We start from the raw sequence: 20,012 nt of genomic DNA, 5'->3' as shown, positions 1-20,012 counted from the left end.
GTGAACAAACACTAATGGACAGTTTATTAAATGACACAGTTCTTTGAATTTATAGTGGCTTTGCTATTACATTGTGTGCAGTGTCCTTATTACTGTGTTGATTTTATAAATGCTTCTTCTGTGTTAATGTTAGATTTGAGATGAAGACGTCTCTTAGAATGTAATTAAAAATGTATTTCAAGCTTTTTTAGGTGTGACCAACAGATATAGATAGGAGAGAAGTCTGTATCTTCATGCATCTGTTGCTTGCCCTTTCACCAGGGATCAGGCACGGCTGTTTCTTTAGTTGATGGTCACTGAAGTATGTGATTTCCTGGACTGCCCTTACTGTTAGAGAAAAAGTAATGGAATTTACCGTTGAGGGATATCTGTCTTAGAGATATTTTTCTGTGGTTCTTTGAAATGAGCTTCCTGACCTTATTTCCTGAGCACTGTCTAGACGTTCCTGAAGAATGATAAGCTGGCTAAACATTGGAATTCACAAGCTTTTTTGGCTGAGATGCATTAAAAATAAAATAAAAAGCAACTCAGCTGTTAGTTAGACATGATAAAAGTGTAGAAAATTTTTGGGCAAATAAAGTACCTTGTAATAATATTAGAATTCTTGGCTTTACAGGTTTAGTATTTCCATTTCTTAATTAGAAGCTCTCATTAAACAAACCACAAAAAACCACCTGCAATTACAGCAAATCATATATTTACAGCCTTGCTAATAACTCAAAGCAGATGGAAAAATTGCAGTATACAGATATTACAGAGCAAGAGATGTTTCCTTAGAGCAGAGACAGATTTTCAGCTAGAGATGCTGTAAGACAGATAGGGTTAGTACATTTCCTTTCTCTTATCTCATCTGTACAAAAATCCCTTTCAGGAACAGAAAGTACTATCTCTCTTGATTTTAGCACCGTTGGGCTGTTAAAGGGAAAATTATACAATGAAAAAGTGAAAGACAATACAAAGGATTCTTCTACTTAAGAGTTCCTATAAGCTAGAATGGTTTGCCTAATAGGATTAGAAAAATTAGTGAGAAGTGTGGGTCTCTCCTGTAATTAGAAATCTTGAAAATGAGTTTATAGGTATGATCAAATAAGTGATCTTTCTGTCTGTGGATAAAAGATGGATGTTACTGATATAATTTCTGATGGATACATTGTAGGGCCCCAAGGGAGTAAGGTCCAGGTTGCCTTATTTCTCTAGATGTAAAAGGTATTACAAGAACAGACTCGTATTTGTGGGAAGATAGATGAGATGATAACCTAACCCCTCTTAACGTGTTTCAGTTTGATGATACTTCCCTTGGAACAGATCGGATCACTGCTGCAACTTCATGAGTGTTTCCTCACCCCTAGGTAACATTGAGGGGGTACATTCAGTAAGCAGGTATCAACTCCATCTTCTTAAATGACTATGTGCTTGCTAATGTTAGTGTTAATTTGGTTTCATAAGTGCATGGGTTCATAAATTAGGAGTTAGGGACAGAATATCCAGAAAGGAGGTGTTATTTAGATATTCAAGGCCAGATAGATAGCATGTTAACAAATTACTACTGTGTTGCTACCGGTTAACTTGCGGGAGAGTTCATGCAACTGACCCAGGATTTTTATTTCTAAAGAATATAAAGTTACTGCCATCTTCTTATTCTAAGTTATTCTAAAGCATCTCTTGACTAGTGTGATAAACTGGAAAGAGACAGTATTTTCTGGAACGAAAGTGGGACAAAGTTAAGGAAGTACAGGACAGAGTGTACACTGACTGGTTGAATCCAGTGCATTACAAACTTTCAAGAACTCAGAGGCATTATTGGCCAACATATTTTTGCAAGTAAAATTAATGTGTAGGAATGATATATTGCACCATCATTGGGATACTTCTTGACAGCAGTTATATGGTCTTTGGAAATGAATACAATGAGTACCAGTTCAGACATCCGCCTACCCACTGGACTGAGCTGCAGATGAAATTCTTTTTATGAAGCTCCCTCAAAATGAAAGTTTGCCAGTTTGACCTCTAAAACCAAAGCACTCTCTTTAAGGCAGATTTTCTTTGCCGTACAGAGTTTAACTTAAACTGTGAAAAAAAGGGGTTTGCTCTCCAGAGTTGACAAAAGAGCTGATCTAATCCTTCCTTTAGCTGAACAGACTTGAGGTTTTAAGAAATTTCAGTCTTTGCCTTCTGGTGCTGGAACATAATGAAGATCAGGCACTAGTTAATAATTTCTCAAATACTTATTTTGAAAAATAGGCTATCTAGCATTTGAAAGCATCTCAAATAATATGATGCTGTTACTGCAGTTCAGTTTACTGGCTTTTTGGTCAAGGAAGTGGATACTCATTTGAGCTACTTAAGGCTACTTGAGACTTTTAAAAATTGCTTATTTATGTTTCCCTTCAGAAATGAACTCATCTTGTTATTTCAATTCAGTGTGAATCTTCTGTAACTTTAGGGATGTTCTCTTGAAATTAATCTATGTCTTGCGGTATGTGCTCAGCAAAGAGTTGTGACTATAATACAGACAGTAAATTTACAGTGCTCATTTACATAGCTGTTTATTCACCTGATTAGTCACAGCATCAGTACCTTCATTAGCCACGTGAATTTTAACAATTTGAAAGATTCAGAATGATACCTTAATGATAAAGAATGAGCCTAAGCTTCCATTCAAAACCCTTGTCTCTGCACATTTTTCTTTGGCTCACTTGACACGTCTCTATGAGGATAGGAAAAGACTGTATTTGGACTTGTTTCAATGAAGGATTAAGCAGTGTGTATAATCATGTTATTTTTTACTGTCTTTGTTCCATCCCACTTTTCCTCAGCTAAAGGAGTTTTGTTTTGTGTCTTCCTGGCAGCAGTAAATTTGCAAAGCTCCCACTGACAGGCAGAACAATGGCATTTTACATGATACTTCCCACAGGAGGTATTCCCAGGAAATAATTATATGGGAATAGGTACCTTTGTGGATTGGAGCCATAAAGGGTAGTGAGAAATTGGGCTAGCCAGTACCTGTCATGCTGACTCGCTCTTCTCATTGTTTCCTTGTACTTTCTCATCCGCTTGTATTTTTCTCCCACTCTGAAAAGTACATTCTTGGGGGAGGAACTGTCATTCTGTTCTGCACATGACCAGTTTTAACTTATTTTTAAGGTAGACAGGAATATTTCTTTGCCATTTTCTATTAGGGCTTGGAGAGTTTAGGAGGAGTTGGAGAGCTCAGAAAATGATACTTCATTGGTTTTGCCCATTTAAATAGGAAATAATGTACACTGCATTTTCAAATCTGCTTTTTTGCCACCCTTAACTTCTGGCTGGAATGGGTTGCTGCTCATACCCTCTGCCCTTAACACAGCTGTGGGCTGCGCATATATAGTCTCCCAGTAGAATGTGGCTCTTGTCCACAGCTTGGTTTCATTGGTACTTCTAGCCTAACTTTTCTGAAGAGAATTTGTAAACAGCCTGGTAAAGCCAGAGCACTGAAAAGGAGCCAAAACATTTGGTGGCCAGTTAATTTAATTTCTGGGGCAATTAATTTAATTTCACTTCCATTCATGAGGCACCTGCAAAGCAAAAATACCCCTCAAACTTAAGAGACAGAAGAGAGAGTTGTAGCATGTAAAAATGCACGGTGAAGATACCCAAAGCACCTTAACTGGCTTCCATAGTGATACCCTGAAGAGAGAGTTTTCAGTCAGTCCATACATGGGAACCTGAGGAACCCAACACTGGAATGTTTTACTCTGAGTTGTGTAATGGCATTCCAAACTTTGCATTTCACATCCACACCCTGTCCAAAGGAAGCAGGGGGAAACCATAAAAAAAGCTGACATAGAGGCTCTAGGCCACTCCCCTGCAGTTTGCAAAAAGGAAAAAGGAGGACTTGTGGCATTTCTGATGTCTCCTTGCTACTGTCCCTTTAGAAACAATACTTCACTATAAGAATACTATGAAACTGAAATGATTCTTCAGGGACAATAGGCAGAGCAGGGACAAGAGAGGAAGGAGTGCAGTTGCATAAAGCAGTCACTGTATTCCCACCTGCATTTGGAAGCTCTGAAGGTGCAGTGTCTGCTTGATTCTCCTGGACTTTCTTGATTTTTGCTGACCCTTAGACAAGGCACTGCCCTGAATCACAATTGAGCATATATAATTCTCAAACCACCAGGGAACCTTGATATAAATCAACAGAGTTTAAAAACCTGCTGTAATTTTCCTGATGTCAAAGTAATCTCATATCACACCTCACTCCTTGAAAAGTGTTACTTTTATTGACGAGTCAGTGGTTGAAATGTAATAAATACTAGACCAACCTTATCAATCATGTACAGTGTATCATAGCTTTTTGGCCTCCGGAAATGTGTGAGCAAGTGACCAAACAGCTTCATTCACAGTTGTGCACACAAATCACCTGGATTGCAGTCCACAGTTTGAAGGATGTGATTACACATCGCATCTTAAATAATGGGTTATGAAACTTCATCATGGGATTTCAGGTATATTGGCTTAGAAATCTTCCTTAACTTTTCCTGGTGTCGCAACATACGGCCTTGTTTATGGGCAAGACCCATAGGAGGTAGATGGATCTGGAAAAGAAAATCCCACCAGTTAGGTGCAAATTGAGAAGCTACAAGAAAAAGAAGGTATATATGCAGACTAGGTTTAATTGAGTTTGAAATAACTTCTTCACACTTTGGAGAGGGCAACTGTACCATCTCAAAGCAGCTTATTAGATTTCTAGGAGGAGCACTCTCTAGGAGGAGCACTCTCTGAGGTGTGATTAGTGGTGAAACCTTCAGGCCCTAAATGTTGTGTTTATTAAAATCATATATTAGGCTTTAGTAACCTTCTTTTGGAGCTTGGTGTCAGACTGTAATGAAAAAATGCTTGTTGAAATAGGACTGCTGACAATGTTCCAGAAAAGTAAGACATAGAAAACTCTAAAAATTCCTGAGTAGCAGTGCACTCTACTCATACCTACCTAACAAGTCACAAAACTCTATATATTGAAAGACTGTCTTCTTATTGTTATGATTATGTATACCATATTAAAATGCACAATGTCATTGACTCCACAAGCAGAAGGAGCAATAGGTGACAGGTTCTTCCTTTGATTGTCAAAGTCTTTGTATTTCATGAGACTGTTAGTGGGAGTCATGCAACTATATTCCCCCCTCTAAGTGATTGAAAAATGTAGGTGTTTTAGCAGTCAGATGTTATTGTTGCCGAGGCTGTCATCCTGTAAGACAGCTGTTTAGGTGCAAGTAGTAGTAAAAGCACTGACTAAAGCAGCAATAGAGATTTCCAGAATCTGAAAAATAATGATCATCCAGGTTGTCTGAGACACTGGATCTAAGACTGATCCTCTGGGATTCTGAAGCCACTGCAGAGCATACATTTTAAGCCCATTTGTAGCAGCATTGTTTGTCAGATGTGCATTGTTATTATCTCTACTGGAGAAAAAGAAAAAGCTGTATGTGAAGCAGATGCTGACACTGACCATATTCTAGGCAAGCATCTGATGGAAATACAATTTAATTTTGACTGCCTTTCTAAGGAAACTACAGATGTGAAAAGACAAACTAATCAACAGGAGTTGAGAGGAAGTTTCTGTGGGAGGCAGCATAAAGTACTACAGACAGAAGTGACTCAGCAGTGAGGAAACTATGTTGAATGGTGCAATAGAAGACATTGCTGTAACTTCCAGATTTCAGTCATCTTGGACGTGTTTTTCTCTAGGTACAGGGGAAAAGAAGCAACATAGGCAGGTGTTTCTAAGACCTGATTTATGACCAGGAGAACAGCTACCAGTAATGTAGGCTATGAAAATAATTGTATCTATGGCAGATGTAATTAAGTATTTTTATTCCCTCATTCTCTTTTATTATGTGGAAAGATTAACAGGTTTGATTTCATCAACGTCTTTTTCTGGTTGGACATTGGTTGGACAAGACTGCCTAAAGGCCTTGAGAGTTTATCTCATGCAACTCCATCTAGGCTTTGACTTATTAATTTGAGAAGAAATTAGCCAATTTACAGTGAAATAAGATAGATGGAAAACATTTCAATATACATTTGGCTTATTTGGCTCTGATTTAGCATAGCATTTAAATACCAGCTCATCTAAAAATGCACTGCAGAGACAGTGATGTGGACTGTGATGTGATTTTTGCCCCGTGAGAGCCAAGAGGGTGTAGCTGAAGACTTTGTGACTTAAATTTATACTCACAGGCCTTGGGTAGGGGATGTTATAGTGAAGTCCGATTTCTATTCTTGCCTCACATTCTTCTATACACTGCTTAATCAACTTTGGATCTGTTACCTAAGATCATAGAAACAAATGTTTTGTATAAGTACAGCAGTTAGCAATTGAAAGCTCAAGCATAAGTGATGCACAGCCACATGACTTTCTTTAGCTTTTTTTGGCAATCCCAAGAATACAATGATTGTATTTTTCATATCCATAAAAGGTAACATTTGCCTTGACTCAATAGTTCTGGGCTTGATGGTGCTGGATATTAAGGCCCGGAGGCTATCTTGACTGAGGCTACAGAAGGAGGGTTTTACCCAAACATGGTATTTTCTTTGTAAAAAACACAATACACATGTAAACTACTAATATATCTATGAAAAAAACACACTCACCCATTCGTCACTCTGCAAGGTAGCTAGAGAAGAAAGAGAAGAGACTCCTTGGTCTACATTCTGTTATCATCCTATCCAGAAACTCCCTCTGAAGTCAGAAATGCGGTGTAAAGTGTGACTTAAATTCATTTTTTGATTTTGCATTACTTCAATTTAGTCCCAGACCAAAATGGGATATAAGCAAGCATTGTGATCCAGATTACGAGAAGGACCTTCGATTACCATGCAGTCTGTATTGTCCCTTTCGAAAGGGGTTTGAAATTTCTTCCTTAGGAAAAAAAAGTGCTTCTTTTAAAAGAATTGCCAATAATTGCTGCTTTGAGAAAAGAAGTATAAGAAGCTACTGAGCTCTGTTTGCCATTGCAGGGATAATGGTACATTTAGCTAACTTTCTAAAACAGCAAAAGCTGCTTCAATTACATAGGCAGTATCTTTGGAATTTAATTTTTTCTTGCTATTTTTTAGTGAAAGCTCTAGACCTTTTAGACTTCTACAGTAGTTAATGAAGAGCTGGAATGGTTTGAGTTTTCTTACTACTATTTCAATGGTGGGATTTAAACTATAACCAAAATACACCAGCATTTAAGGTGAATGAAATGTTGGGAAATCCACTCTTATATTCATATCTTAGCACCCAATCACTGTGACAGTGCAAAGAGCAAGAGCACAACCATTCAGAAAATCAAAACCGTAAGGACACTCACATTTTTGTTTTTTCGGAATAATGTTTGGGCTTCATTGATAATGTAGTCTTTCTCTTTAATAGTTTCTTCTATCTGTCCTGATGCCGATTGCCATTTTTTGGCTATTCGGAATATCTTGCGGTAAAGGCCAAGAACTTGTTGTCGAGTAACTGGGGTCATCTAAAAAAGCAACATAAAACCCCAAACATATGCATGAACATTTGAGTTGCTAAAGGCCAGCAAGCAGTATGCTTTTTCACACAATTGAATTAAAGGTATTTCCACCATCTAAAGACATACTGAGTATACAAAAAACCTGAAATAGCTGTAAACAGTAATTAGCTGTTGAAAGCTGAAGACCAGTCCAGCAAAGTATTCAAACTGACACTCAAACCTGTCTCCATTCAAACAGCTCGAGTTCTTGCTCAAAGTTAAGCACTTGCTTTAGTGCTTTGCTGCATCACAAGCCTGGTACAAGAATGCCCAGGTTGTGCTTCACTGCTATTTTGCAACAGACATTGTGCGAGTCACCGAAGCTCTGAGCATCCCCCTTCCTGTGAAACTGTTGTACCAGTGCTGACCCTATCTTTGCAAAGCATCTTGGAGTCTGTGAATAAAATACATGATAAAACCACCACGGTATTGCTGAAAACCTATATAGGTTTCAGAGGCTGAGAAGCTTATTTGTGATACCACTACAGTATATAGTAATGATTCAGCTGGAGTTTGATGTGATGAAAAAGTGATGAAAGCTATTTTATCTAAGCACTGCAGGAGAGGCAGACTAACTGTGGATTTAGGAAAGTTCTGAATGTCTTGATTTTCAGAGAGCTGCGTACCTGCTCAGCCCACTGAATCAGCCTCCAAGTGTGGTAGGAATCTTTGTCAGAAATCAAGAATGAAATCCTATTCTATTCTTATTCTCTGTAAATAAGTATTTTATCATTTAAGTGGTGACGCTGTTTCATGCCAGACCACAACTATCCCTGAAAGAAATCCACTGCAGAAACAATGACTTCTGCTTTAAGGACAGCAGAGCTGTTGAAGGTACCTTCCTGTCCAAAAGGAAGATGCAGCAGCACTACACAGTAAGTATATGGATGCAATGAGGAACAAGTATCAGGGACAGGACATTAGCTGACTGACTCAGGATCCATTTGCCAACCTGGAGCTCTAGTTACTGTGCCTGAATCAACCCTGAAATCAGACCTGTGCGCTGGGAATAGCTCCTCCAGAGGACAGTTTGGAGCAGGGTAATCCAGACGGCCTGAACAGCCCTCTGGAGGGAGCACTCTCTCCTCCCTTGATGGTAGAGGAAAAGCCACTTCCCAATGCACGCACCCAAAGTCTGGCAGTGTGGCTGTCACTCACCTAGCTGTGGTGTGGGTAGTAGAACAGGGTTTTGAACCAAAGCCTTCTCAAGCCATGTAGTTCTCAAGTGGCCACCTCCACTACAGCAGTTGACCTCCACTAGTATTTCAGAACGGTCCTCCTGTGGCTTCAGCCACTCACAAAAGTCAGAATTACAGATGCTAACTGAAGCCATGACTTGGCCCATAGTTCTTTTTACTAAAAAAGTCCCCAATGTATTAAATCCAAGCATTTTTTTGTCTTAACTGTTGCTATGATCTAAGGACTTCTTGTTGCTTCATGAACTCTGTTAGGGATCTTAAGAAGTACAGACATAAAACTGTTTTTCTCTGATTCTTGAGAGAACATTTTTATTTTGCTATTTGTATTTTAAAACGTTTAAACAATCATATCTTTTCCCCCCAGATATAAAATTATTCTTCCTACCCAGTATTTCTAGTAAATGTTTATGGTATTTCTAGGAAACAAATATGCACAATATAATAGCTTGATAGTCCCAGCTTGTCAAGCACTTTGGAGTAAATGCTTCACTTTATCCATTTTGCAGCTCCATTTCAGGCAATAGCATTAGTCATACACGAAGCTACGTGTGTACGTGTATCTGAAAAACCACTGCTTCCCTCTGCCAAGCGCATATTTTGTACAGAAAATAAACAGTTCAATTATAAGGGCTGACCTAGCACAAGCTGAGTCCCACATCATGTTCTTAACCTACAGCCCCTCCTCACCTCACCCCTCTGCTTTTATTTGAAGGTGTCACTTTCTGGTAGAGCTGGTAATGCTCTTTATTCCCCATGGACAGCTAATAAAAGGTAGAACTGCACTAGAAACTTTCAGCTCAGGTTTTCATATAATCCATAAAGGAAATAAGAGGAATAATGTCAGGAGAAAAAAAAGGTTTAAATTCTGATCTACACATCAGACAATTTCCGAGGCCACAACGTGGGACAGTGCACGCCCTTTGCTCAGAGCTGTAATCATACCTGTCACTTTTGGGTTTTAACCATACCAAGAACCTGTTTATAAAGATACTGTTTAAAGGTTTAGAATCAACAGGGTGTTTTTCCCCACTAGTTGCTTCTGCTCTCCCACCTAGAACTTACTTAAATTTCTCAGTGTTGGAATTGATAGAGAGCTGTGTAGCCCCTCATCTAGGCATGGGCTGCATTTCTGCGTTATTGCTCTCCTTCCCACATATGCTAGATGATGTAAAAGACATTAAGCAGCTTTTCATATACATGGCTCATTTAGTCAACAACTTCTAATGTTACAGACCTGCTCATAGACCATTTCTGCAAAGATACATAAATGAATGTGTGAGGAGCTCTTCACAGCCAGAAGACCCCACCTATCATGGGAAAGGATGGGAGCAAATAGGACAAAACTCAAAGCCTGGTTCAGGTTCTGAGTGGGAGTCTAAATACGGGATAATTCCACCAAAAGCAAAATTACTTCCAACTTAAAATGCTGTAAATGAGACTGCAGGTTTTTTCTTTGGTATAAACAGAGCCCACACCGACAGGAATGTGACAGTAAAAGTCATGTATCAGGTGTAATTTCGTCAAGTGACACTACTTGTATTAGTTTTGTGGGTGTGCAAAATGATTCTGAGTGGGACAGAAAGGAAGATAAGGGAGGCTTTCTTGTCCTTGTAGTTACTCATCTTGCAACTTACATCTTTGGCATTTAAATCATAATTATATTTCACATCTCTGGAATGTTAAGTGGATGTTACACCACTTTCCCACTAACACTCATCTTGTGGTAGTCACACCCATTGTTTAACTTCTACCACCCTTCATTTTATTGCAGAATGCAGCCCACAGAGGTTAACCACAGGCGTTTTTGTCAAAAAGTACAGGGCTATTGTATTAGCTGAGCAAATTTCAGGTGTTCACTGCAACGAAACAAGCTGGGAGAGGTCAAAGGTAGGTCTGTAGGCACAAACGTATCGATGGGAAAAGTGGTAGGTTGCTTTTGAGCTGAGTGCTAGAATTCAGCCTTTGGAGGGAAGCCAAGCGTTGCCTTCCACACAGCATTTGCTGGATGCTGTGGCAGAGTTCTGGTAATGCAGGGTTGTATCATTCTTTTGATCTACATGCAAACCCCTGTTATCAACACGCAGATCAAACACATGAAATATCCCATTGTATCCAAACTTGCAAAGGAGGCTTGAGCAGTTAATGAGTTACTACATGATGAGGATGCAAACTTTTTTCATTGTTAATTAAAACAAATAGTCCTTTAGAGTATGAAATGTAATAACAAGTTTTTCTTTCCGGAAACAAATACGCATTCCTTTGGATTTAGACAACTGACCCAGAAGCTCACTAATCTGAATAATCAGTCAAACACCAGTTGTCTTCTGCTACTTGCAGGTTTGTTTAGAATTTAAATTAAAAGTTTATATAAAAATAATGGAAGGAATCTGTCAACTGCACTGTAAAGTGACCCCAGCAGTGCACTGTCAAAGCAAAGAAGGCAAGCTGCATGGAGACCGACTACTTATCTACAAGCAGCTAAATTACAGCTGCTTCCCAGGGAGGGATGCTTTGCTAAGAATTCGTGTCCAGCACTCTCCTCCTATCTCCTTTGCTGTAGTTGTAAGTTTATTTTATTTCATCCTTTCTTTTCAAGTCAAGTATTAGCTACTCACTTGAAATATAAAATCTGCCAGCAACAAGTACATAGAGGATTTTAGGAAACGAAGGGTGCAAGTAATAGCTCATGGGTAAAAAAATACATTTTAAAACAACAGATCTCTTCTTTTACATCCCAGCTAACTAGGGCACGCATTAGTGCTGATGCTGAAACCGTATTTGCTCAGGGGAAGAGATGGTGGGGAATAAAACTCTGTGTGAAATAATTCAAAAAAGTGCCTTTGAACTTCTCAGATGTAAAATGTTTTATATAGGAACACCACAAATTCTATTTGACAGCTGGTTTGCCACTGGCAAATAGTCCTAAAGACACAGTGACAAACTGCTGGGCTGACTGCCATCCAAATCAAGCTACGATCACATTTCTTTTACAGAAAAAAGGGACATAATTCAAAAGCATAGTGTATCAACATTATAGCATGGATCAACAGCAACTATAGCCTGTGTGACAATTCATATCTCATAGTTTCAAATGCACTTTTCGGCTAACTAAAGAGATGTGAAAACCTGCGTGTATCTGGCTTGCCTTTGTTTTAAGAGCTAAATTATACCACTTAGCTAAAGAGTGACCTGCAGTCTCTCTCCTGCTGCTATTGCAGCAGATAATCAATCATTCCTTTCACAGCTATCCACAGCAACTGGAGGTCAGTAATCCATATTCATCTTTCATGCCAGTCTGCCAAAATGAGTCTGCGGTTCTTAAGGCAGCAATGAATTTGGTCTATCATTCCCTTGGGGGACAACAACTGAAACAATGAGTTCCTGTGGCACAGGGAGAAGAGAAGGGGTCACAGATTCCTGTGATAGCTGGGTAAGTCACATGCCTTCCAGTGATACTAAATTCCAAAATCCAGTTTCCACAAAAATAATTTTATCTTCTTTTACTCAAATCAGCGACTTAGTGGCCTGTGACAGCTGGTACCCTGCAAACATCAACCACACGTGGCTGCAGTTGTAGCAAAGTGCAAACTCACCTGGTTTTTATTCTTGATTGAACAATCTTTTTTTTCCTTTTAAGATTTAGCCAAAACCAAATCATAGCAAAACTTCAATCACAGCTAAAATATTCCATCTTCACATGGTGAAAAACAAACTGAAATGAAAGCTCATATCCTTCCATGATGGTGTTACATCCTCATTTCTACCAGTGATGCAAGCCTGTAAATTTCAAGTAATTTCCATCAAGGATTAATTTGATTCCAAGTATTTCTCACTGTTTCCATCTACAAGCTGCAGTCAGAAATCTCTGCAGATTTGATCAAAAAGAATGAAGTTACTGAATCAAGTTACTCAGTAACGATATCTGAAAGCAAAGTGACTTCACATGGTTTTAGATTTTGTCATACCAGTATCTTTGTGCTGGCAAATTGAAGTGATCTGAAACCCTGATGTGAAACACCAACTGACACATCTGAACCAGCCTTTCTGTCTTTGTTACTTACACTGTTCATCAGCTGGGATGAGGCTCTGCCATTCTATTTGTGCCTTGGATTTCTGACTGAACTGGGATCTCTTCTAAGCTTTCTCTTACATATGGACCGGTCTTTTGATCAGAAAAAGGGAACTGCATGCAAAGAAAATATAATTAAGCAGTAAAAGCAAGGACTTGTGATTTATCACTGCATTTCCCATGTAATTTCATATAAGTGAAATTGCAGAAAACTAGAATTCTATAACATTCTTTTTATTTGAATAAATGAAAGGGGAACCCTTAACTAGTCCCTTTTGATCACGAAGTTTTCATTTTCTCAGTCTGAGGTGGTCAAGGCACTAGCTGGCTTTAGTAGGACATACGGACTCTGGCTCTGTGAGTGCCTCCAGTGCCGGAGTAGCCTCAGGAAGAACAAAAATGCTGACTTGGACATGGAGAGGGGGAGGGGAAACAAAAAAACCCATTGCTTTACATATTTCTTAGCTTTCTCCTGAAAATCACGCAGTCTCCAGGTAAACTAAAGCAACGTGAACTTGTCTCTAGTCTTGTGCAGCCCTGTTGCTTGTGCTTTCCTACAGTTAGAACCATTTTCTCCTCCTTCGTGTTTAGTTCTCTATTAGTTACAAGCAGAGAAAGAGGTTTTAATGCAGTGGAACATAGTTAGCAGAGAAAATGAAGTCTCAGCTATCCTTGGATGGCCTTACTTATATAATATAGAAGCATACAGAAAGGTAACAGCATAGACACAAATCCCAGTATGAATTTATGCACCTTATTCATATCTTGGCTTCGAGCCAAATGCAACTGACTGCATGAATAGAAATATTTCCCAGCATTGGAAACGCTCCCAAACTCGAGAACAGGTATTAATATTAATGCTATCCGAGAAACAGTCATCTCTACCCCCTTTCTTACTTCATTCTGTGAGTCATTTGATGAAACTCGGCTCATGAACCCTCTGCTTCAGTTTCCAAACACTTTGGTCCCAGGACATTGATAGATACGATTTTCAGTCACTATTTGAGGGCTGTAGCAGAGCATATATATAAAAAAAACACTTGTTTTTTGGAACTCAAGTGTGAGAATCCCATTCAAATTTGGGAGTTTCGCCAAGAAAACCTCAGAGTATTTGCACTAGACTCTCCTGAATGGTCAATGGATCCGCCTTTGGGGGTCCTGCCTCACAGCTGGCGCAATGGCAGAGGAGCACGGGGTGAGGGGAAGTGCAGCTCTATCTGTCCAGAGTCTTCTCTTGGGTTCTGTGGAGAGAGCACCCTCGGGCCTGGTGGTGACAGGATGGGAGGGCACCTCCTTGACACGAGGAGCAACAACCGCAGGCGCAGGTGAGAGGCTTGGGATTCATTTTGCAAGCACTTGAGATCCAGGCTGTGCCACAGCCGCCCCTGCAGCCACTGCCGTACCCAGCCAGGCACGGGGGCAGGCTGGGCAGCGAGGCGTCAGGCCTACCCCGGGAAAGGCCACGTCCACGCAGCACAGGGCTACAGGCGCACTGCGGGGAGGGCAGGGTGCCTGCGGGGCTCGGCCGTCCCCGCCCCCTGTGCACCCCACCGGCTGCTCACACCGCCGAGATGGCGCTGGCCGCCCCGCCGCCGGGGGGCGCTGCAGGCGCGGGCGCCCTTCTGCCCCCTTGCGGCCGGGGCGGCACTGCCCCTGCAGTCGGGCGGAACCAACGCGTGAAGCGGAGGGGGTTGCCCAACCCCAAAGGCCTCCAGCCTGTCCCCTCCCCTCCGCCTTCCCCGCGTGTCGGCTCGCCCGCCCGCCACCACCTTGCTTTACCTTCGGGAAGAAGCGCACCGAGGCTCCTCTCCCCGCCTTCCCGCGCCGGTTCCGCCCCGGCAGGCCCCGTCCCCCCGCTCCGGTGGGCGAGGGACACGGCGAGCCGTCGCCCAACCTGCCCTCACCGTGCGTGCGGCGTCGAGCACGCCGCCTTGCGTCACAGCGCCGCCGCCGCCAGCTGACTGCTCACCCCCGGAAGTGATGCGGGGAGGGGCGGCAGTCTCGCAGGGAGCCGCGGAGGTGAGTGAATTGGACCGTGTCTCTTCCCGTCCGCGCCGGGCAGCGGGCGGGGGGCTCGGCGGCGGCGCGGGGCTCGGCGCGGGGCTCCGCTCGGCGCGGGCAGCGCCGCTCGGCCGGCAGCCTCGGCGGTGGCGGGGGCCGCCGCTCTACCCCTCAGCCCCGCCAGGGCCGGTTGGGTGCGGGGGGCCCCGCGCCGCCGCCCCCTCACGGTGGGGCCCGCCGCAGCCCGCCCGGTCACGGGGCTGGCAGCCGCCGCAACGGCCCGCTGGTGCCGGCGTGCCCGGCCGGGAGCGGGAGCCTCCCCTGGTGCCGCCCCGTCCGGGCGCCTCTCCGGCGGGTGGTCGGTCGGTCTGGCCCCGTTGCAGGCCGTTACGGCGGCTCAGCAGGCGGGTCCCCCCGCGGAGCCCCCCGCCACCAGCTCGTGTGCCTCAAGTAATGGTGCCGGCTCACCTCGGGGTCCTCTCCCTGTTTTTCCATGTCGGTGTGTGCCGTCTGCAGGGTTCCAGGACGTTTCTTGACAAGCCGCCTCTCTGCGAGCGGCACCGCATCCCTCCGGGGTCCGCGGGGATCGGCTGCTTTGTTCAACCCCCCTCCGTGCCCTCGGTGCTCAGCTTTATGCGTGTAGCACTGCGAGGTGTATGGTCATCGCGTTTTGGGGAAAAAGGCAGAGGGAAAACGTAGAGCAGTTTATTTCCAAGAGAGCTCTCATAGTCTGAACATGCCACTCTTGCACAGCCGCTTTTCCTCTAACTTTAGCTTTCACCCCGTCTCCCGAGTATGTTTATACCCTTCCTGTGAAACCTGCAGTCTGTGCTAGTCACTGTTACTCTCTGGGGCTATGGTGGTACGAACAAGCCGCTCATAACCACGTAAATTGTAACTTGCATGATCAGTGTTTCAAGCAGATACTGGTTGAAAGAATATGCTTTTCCTGTTAGCATTGTTGCTGGAAAGAATCATTGATTATCTTTTAAATGATTAACACTGCTGATATGCCGTCCTTCAAGATGTTACATTGATAACTGAATGGTCTGATGCCGGCTATCGGAATACAGCATTGATCCACAGCTGGGAACTTTTTTTAAATGGGACTGTCTGCCGCATAATTTAAAGGAGTAATAGGTTAAGTGCTCTGAAAAAAGGGGTAGAGCTGTGCAGAGAAAGCACAGAACTGCCTTACCTTCCTGAAAACTACAGACAGGCCTCACTGGCAGTTGCACTGCTTGGTCTGTGTTTTTTGGGAGAAGAGCTGATTGAATACATATCTTCTAAATACATTCTTATTATGTGTTTAAGAGCTTCTTTGTTAAACAGTTAATGTGTAACTATGGTATGAGTGTTTTATTTGGGCTAGCAATGGGAAGAGAGTGAGTACTGGTGTTTCTCAAGTGCATCTGAACACCGCTGCTTGTTTCCCCAGTAAAAGATAATCTTCAGAAAAGGAAACCTTTCCTTGGTTAAAATTGCATGTACAAGTAGAGAGATCTGACTTTGTGTTCTTGTCAGTTCTGAGGCTTGTATTTAGAATCTTCCCCATGCACGGGTGTGCGTGTGGCCTGTGGAAAACCTTCACAGCCCTTTACATGAAAGGCAGCACGCAGTCTAAAGCAAAGGTTTTCTGCACATCAGCAAAAAGATGAGAGCTTGTGATCTGTGTTGAATTGGTTCAGGTTTGCAAAGTGTAGCTGCCTTTATGAAGCTACTGCAAATATCAGCTCTTGTAATGGTTTCTGAAATTCTGATTATTCCCTCACAGTAAGTTATATGCAGGTGTGAATGATGATAATCCTTAAAAAAAAAAAAAATCACAGAACTTTATGGGGGGACTTACAGCTTTGATGCTCTTTGGCTGCTCAATGTGAAATTGCTTTCACCTGGAGACTGATAGCCTGCAATATGATCTGTAATCAGCCCCTGGATCTAAAGGATGGGTTAGGTGCATTCTTTGCACGGTTTCTTGCTTTGTTTTGGAGTTGAACATTGTCATGTTCATAGCAAATTCCAACTGATTTGTGTCAGTAGTTCTTACAGTTTGTTGATCTTGGAAATTCACAATTACCTCTTCTATTTAGTGTGAATTGTATTAAATAAAGTGATCAGATGAACTGAAGAGGTGGATTTGACAGAAAACTAAGAACAGCTCTTTTGGAAGACTGTCATTGAAATGAGTTAAAGAAGTATATATTTAAGCAAGAGGGGCTGCCAGTTTGACAGACGGAGACAAAGGGACTTGTTCTGGCAAATTTGTGTGTGGATGAGGAAGAGGGTTGGTTCTGCTGCTTTCGTTGGTTCAGCTTAAGGAACAGGAAAAAATCCTGTATTGGGGGGGGTGTGTGTGTATTGGAGCAGGGGAATATAAAGTAGATGGAGCAATGGGATATATAAATTACTCTTCTAAACTTGCATTTCCTCATGGCAGAAAACGATGTAAAGGTGGTTTGGATATCAAGAGATGCACAGCTGCAAGTCGCTAGGAGTGAGTCCCCTGGTACTGCTCAGAACTGGCCCACACTGTAGCACTCGGTTTTCTTTATTGCTGCTGTGGAAGCATTGATAAATTAGAGCCTTGCAGCACTATAAAATCCACTGTGGTGAGGTTTTGGCACTTTGTAAGAACTTGCAAAGTGCAGAAACAATGTTATTGTTCCATTAGGCACATGGGTTTGTAGTGGTGAAGGTTAACAGGAAAACTGTGTCCTGAGTAAGAGGAGACTGTAAAAATAAAGGCATAGGATGTTAGAAAAACAGTCCTTTTTCATCCTCATTCTTTAAAGTAAAGAAGGAACTGAAAATTGGTAGCCAGAATTCTTGGAGACTGAAAGAACAATCTGTAAACACTTAAGGGACTTGGTAGACACAGGAAGATAAGAGGGAACCCCCTTAACAGCCTTCATCAGAATTCCCTGACTGGGCTCCTTCTCTCTGGCTGCTTCTCCCTAGGGGTCTGCATCTTATCTCGCTGGCTTCCTTTCCTCTATTTGCCTCTGACTAATAGGCTTTGTCTTCTGGTTACTGGAAGTCTAATAATTTCTCTTGTCTCTTTCCCCCTTCCTACTTTTAAAAATACTATATTAAATGGCTGTAATGTTTTGCAGATTGTCTGCATTGGTGAGGTGGATTAATTGTATACTTGACTCTAAGTTATTTAGCAGTAATGACATAGTAACTTGACTCAAAACAATGGTAATTTCATGGCAAATGCTCAAGGCGAATGTTGCCTTCTGGTAAAGAGCCACCTGCAATTTACACCCTGTAAACACATGACGGATAAACTGTCTGTGCTAGTTTTCTCAGTGTCTTCTGTACAGTAAGTTGTCTCAAGTGTGTCTTTTGGAACAGTCAGCTATCTCTTCCCTGCACCTCCCCCCCTTGACTCTAGTTTGAGTCAGGTAATTACAGATCTGGGTTGAAGCCTTTCCAGGGAGTGATCAGAAAAACCAAGACTTGCAGACGTGCTCCCATCGTTCACTTGTACCTTGACTTCACCCTTTCATGGGGAGGCTTTGTGGAACTGCTCAGCTATTGGTAACTGGCTGTTGGTGAGGAGGTCTGAGAGCCCCAGGGGCAATGACAGTAGGCATCCGAACGGGAGCTCTGCGTTCCCTTGCACAAATGCCACTATTCTTTATGGTGCTATAAGGAGGTTCTTGTCATGTGTGGATTTGGTGTGACAGTTTGGTGGTTTTTACATTTTGATTTTAGCGCTAAGAACAGAGCAAACAGGGGAAGAGTTGAATCAAAGCTGCTTGTCTAAAAGATAATGTGAGAGCTAACCAGTTTAGACTCATGTCTCCATTTTATCCATGTGTCTTGGAGGGCAGCTCTTCAGTCCAGTGGTCGGCATTTTGAAAGGAGCAGAAAATCTGGATTTTAGGTAAAGGTTATTTAATTGCAATGTTTTGCTGCTAAAAGAGTGATGGTTAGGGGACTGTTGTGCAGTAAGTGTTAAAGAACTCTTTCACAGAAGTAGGAATACTGTAGAGAAACCAACAAAAGCATAGGTGGTGAGACAGGATTCCAGTAAAGAGAATGAACTAGTATAATCTTCTGGTGTCTCAGAAAGAATAGTTATAAATGCTGTTCTGTCTGTGACATCTGTTTTGTGAAAGACAAAACTTACTTAGCAAAATGTGAGAATGCTGTTACTGACCTCCTGTCACAGTTTGTTATTCTCAGAAAGTCAGACTGCCAAAGACAGTATGACAGTCATAGTTATTTGTTGTCTCACTTTTCCTATTTAGTGAACATAAGTGGGTTTTTTTTAAACCAAAGGGATTATGTGTTCCTGAAAAATACCAGTCTTGTTTTTGCATCCACGTAGTAGCAGAAAGTGACATTTTTTTAGTTCTTACTCTGAAATTTTTTAGTGCGATACAACCTTTCCTTCTGCAACTTTGAAACACCTAATGCAGTCAGTCTTACTCTTTTGTTTAAACATTGAAAGGGAGGGAGAAAAATCATCTTAATGCCTATGATTATGGCAGGCGTGTGTAGCTTAGTAATGGACTCAAAAACACAAATGTCCTAGAACTTGGTTTTGGTCATATGCTGACTGTTCAATGTTTTCATTGCAAATGAGTCTGTACTGAAAGCCTTGAATAGTCTGGATCAGCACATAAGTGGGCGGTCTGGAAGTGCCAAAGGTCTGATGTATACCAGCTTCAAGCACAGTTACCTGTGAGTGGAGTTAGTGATTATGTCTCGTGAAGCACAGGATACATGCCTACACACCTTATGTCACTTGAGACACAGGACATCAAGTGAAATCTGGAAAATGTGAAAACTTATTAACAAAATGTGTGTGTTGGTTGAAACTGCCACCAGATTTCTCAAGGAGAGCTGAGAGTCTGTGTTATAACTGATGGCCTAAGTTCAAGTACTCAGAGGAGCTCCTTTGAAGCAGTTGATACAGGTAACATTTAAATACTGCAGCATCCTTTGTACAGTGTGAAGTCTTAGTGTGATTCACTGTAATAGGGAAGTCGGGACTCTAATCAGTAGAGTGAACTGGGGTCTCTGCAGGTGGCTTTGTGTATTTTCTGCTTTAAAAACCTGCAGTTGGCGTAGAAATCCAAGCACGTGCTCTTAAAGCACTTTCAGATGTCAGCCCTTTCACTTAGAACAATTCTTTGTACATAACTAAATATGATTTGAGTATTTATGTGGTCAGAATGGTAATGAAGTTCCTACACA

At 42.0% G+C, this 20,012-nt stretch overlaps 2 protein-coding genes across 9 annotated transcripts in view; one reads left to right on the top strand and one right to left on the bottom strand.

Moving 5' to 3' along the window:
- Positions 1 to 76: 76 nt before the first annotated feature.
- On the bottom strand, positions 77 to 14,757 carry LYRM1 (LYR motif containing 1). Of its 6 annotated transcripts, XM_030482671.1 has the most exons (6): positions 14,580 to 14,615; positions 9,790 to 9,889; positions 8,957 to 8,958; positions 7,341 to 7,499; positions 6,221 to 6,313; positions 77 to 4,577 (listed from the first exon to the last, which is right to left on the bottom strand). In XM_030482671.1, exons 4-6 carry the CDS (start codon positions 7,497 to 7,499, stop codon positions 4,461 to 4,463), a joined length of 369 nt encoding a protein of 122 aa, XP_030338531.1. In that variant the 5' UTR covers positions 8,957 to 8,958; positions 9,790 to 9,889; positions 14,580 to 14,615; the 3' UTR covers positions 77 to 4,460. The 6 variants fall into 6 exon arrangements, with proteins under 6 accessions (XP_030338531.1, XP_030338530.1, XP_030338529.1 ...); XM_030482670.2 differs by lacking the exons at positions 8,957 to 8,958; positions 9,790 to 9,889 and adding an exon at positions 12,793 to 12,914 and having other exon boundaries at positions 14,580 to 14,733; XM_030482669.2 differs by lacking the exons at positions 8,957 to 8,958; positions 9,790 to 9,889; positions 14,580 to 14,615 and adding exons at positions 12,793 to 12,914; positions 13,698 to 14,059.
- Positions 14,735 to 20,012, top strand: part of DCUN1D3 (defective in cullin neddylation 1 domain containing 3) — a 20,832-nt gene continuing 15,554 nt past the window's right edge. Inside the window, exon 1 of one of the 3 annotated variants that reach the window (XM_030482662.1) lies at positions 14,735 to 14,819. The gene's annotated coding sequence lies outside the window, so the exon portion shown is untranslated. Of the gene's footprint in view, positions 14,820 to 15,210; positions 19,732 to 20,012 lie in introns of those variants that run through there. The other 2 variants (XM_030482665.1, XM_030482663.1) reach the window with 2 other exon arrangements.

Source organism: Strigops habroptila, chromosome 4 (genome assembly GCF_004027225.2).
Source record: "Strigops habroptila isolate Jane chromosome 4, bStrHab1.2.pri, whole genome shotgun sequence".
Taxonomy (NCBI): Eukaryota; Metazoa; Chordata; class Aves; order Psittaciformes; family Psittacidae; genus Strigops; species Strigops habroptila.
Note: the sequence above shows the minus strand (reverse complement) of the source record. Positions and strands in the feature narration are given on the sequence as shown.

What these genes read in the sequence shown, in the direction of transcription:
- LYRM1 (XM_030482668.2), bottom strand. Translation starts at nt 13,733, where the DNA reads ATGAGCCGAGTTTCATCAAATGACTCACAGAATGAA. An exon ending in CAAATGACTCACAGAATGAA is followed by an intron (nt 7,500 to 13,697) that starts GTAAGAAAGGGG and finishes TTGCTTTTTTAG; the next exon opens with ATGACCCCAGTTACTCGACA. An exon ending in TATTCCGAAAAAACAAAAAT is followed by an intron (nt 6,314 to 7,340) that starts GTGAGTGTCCTT and finishes CTATGATCTTAG; the next exon opens with GTAACAGATCCAAAGTTGAT.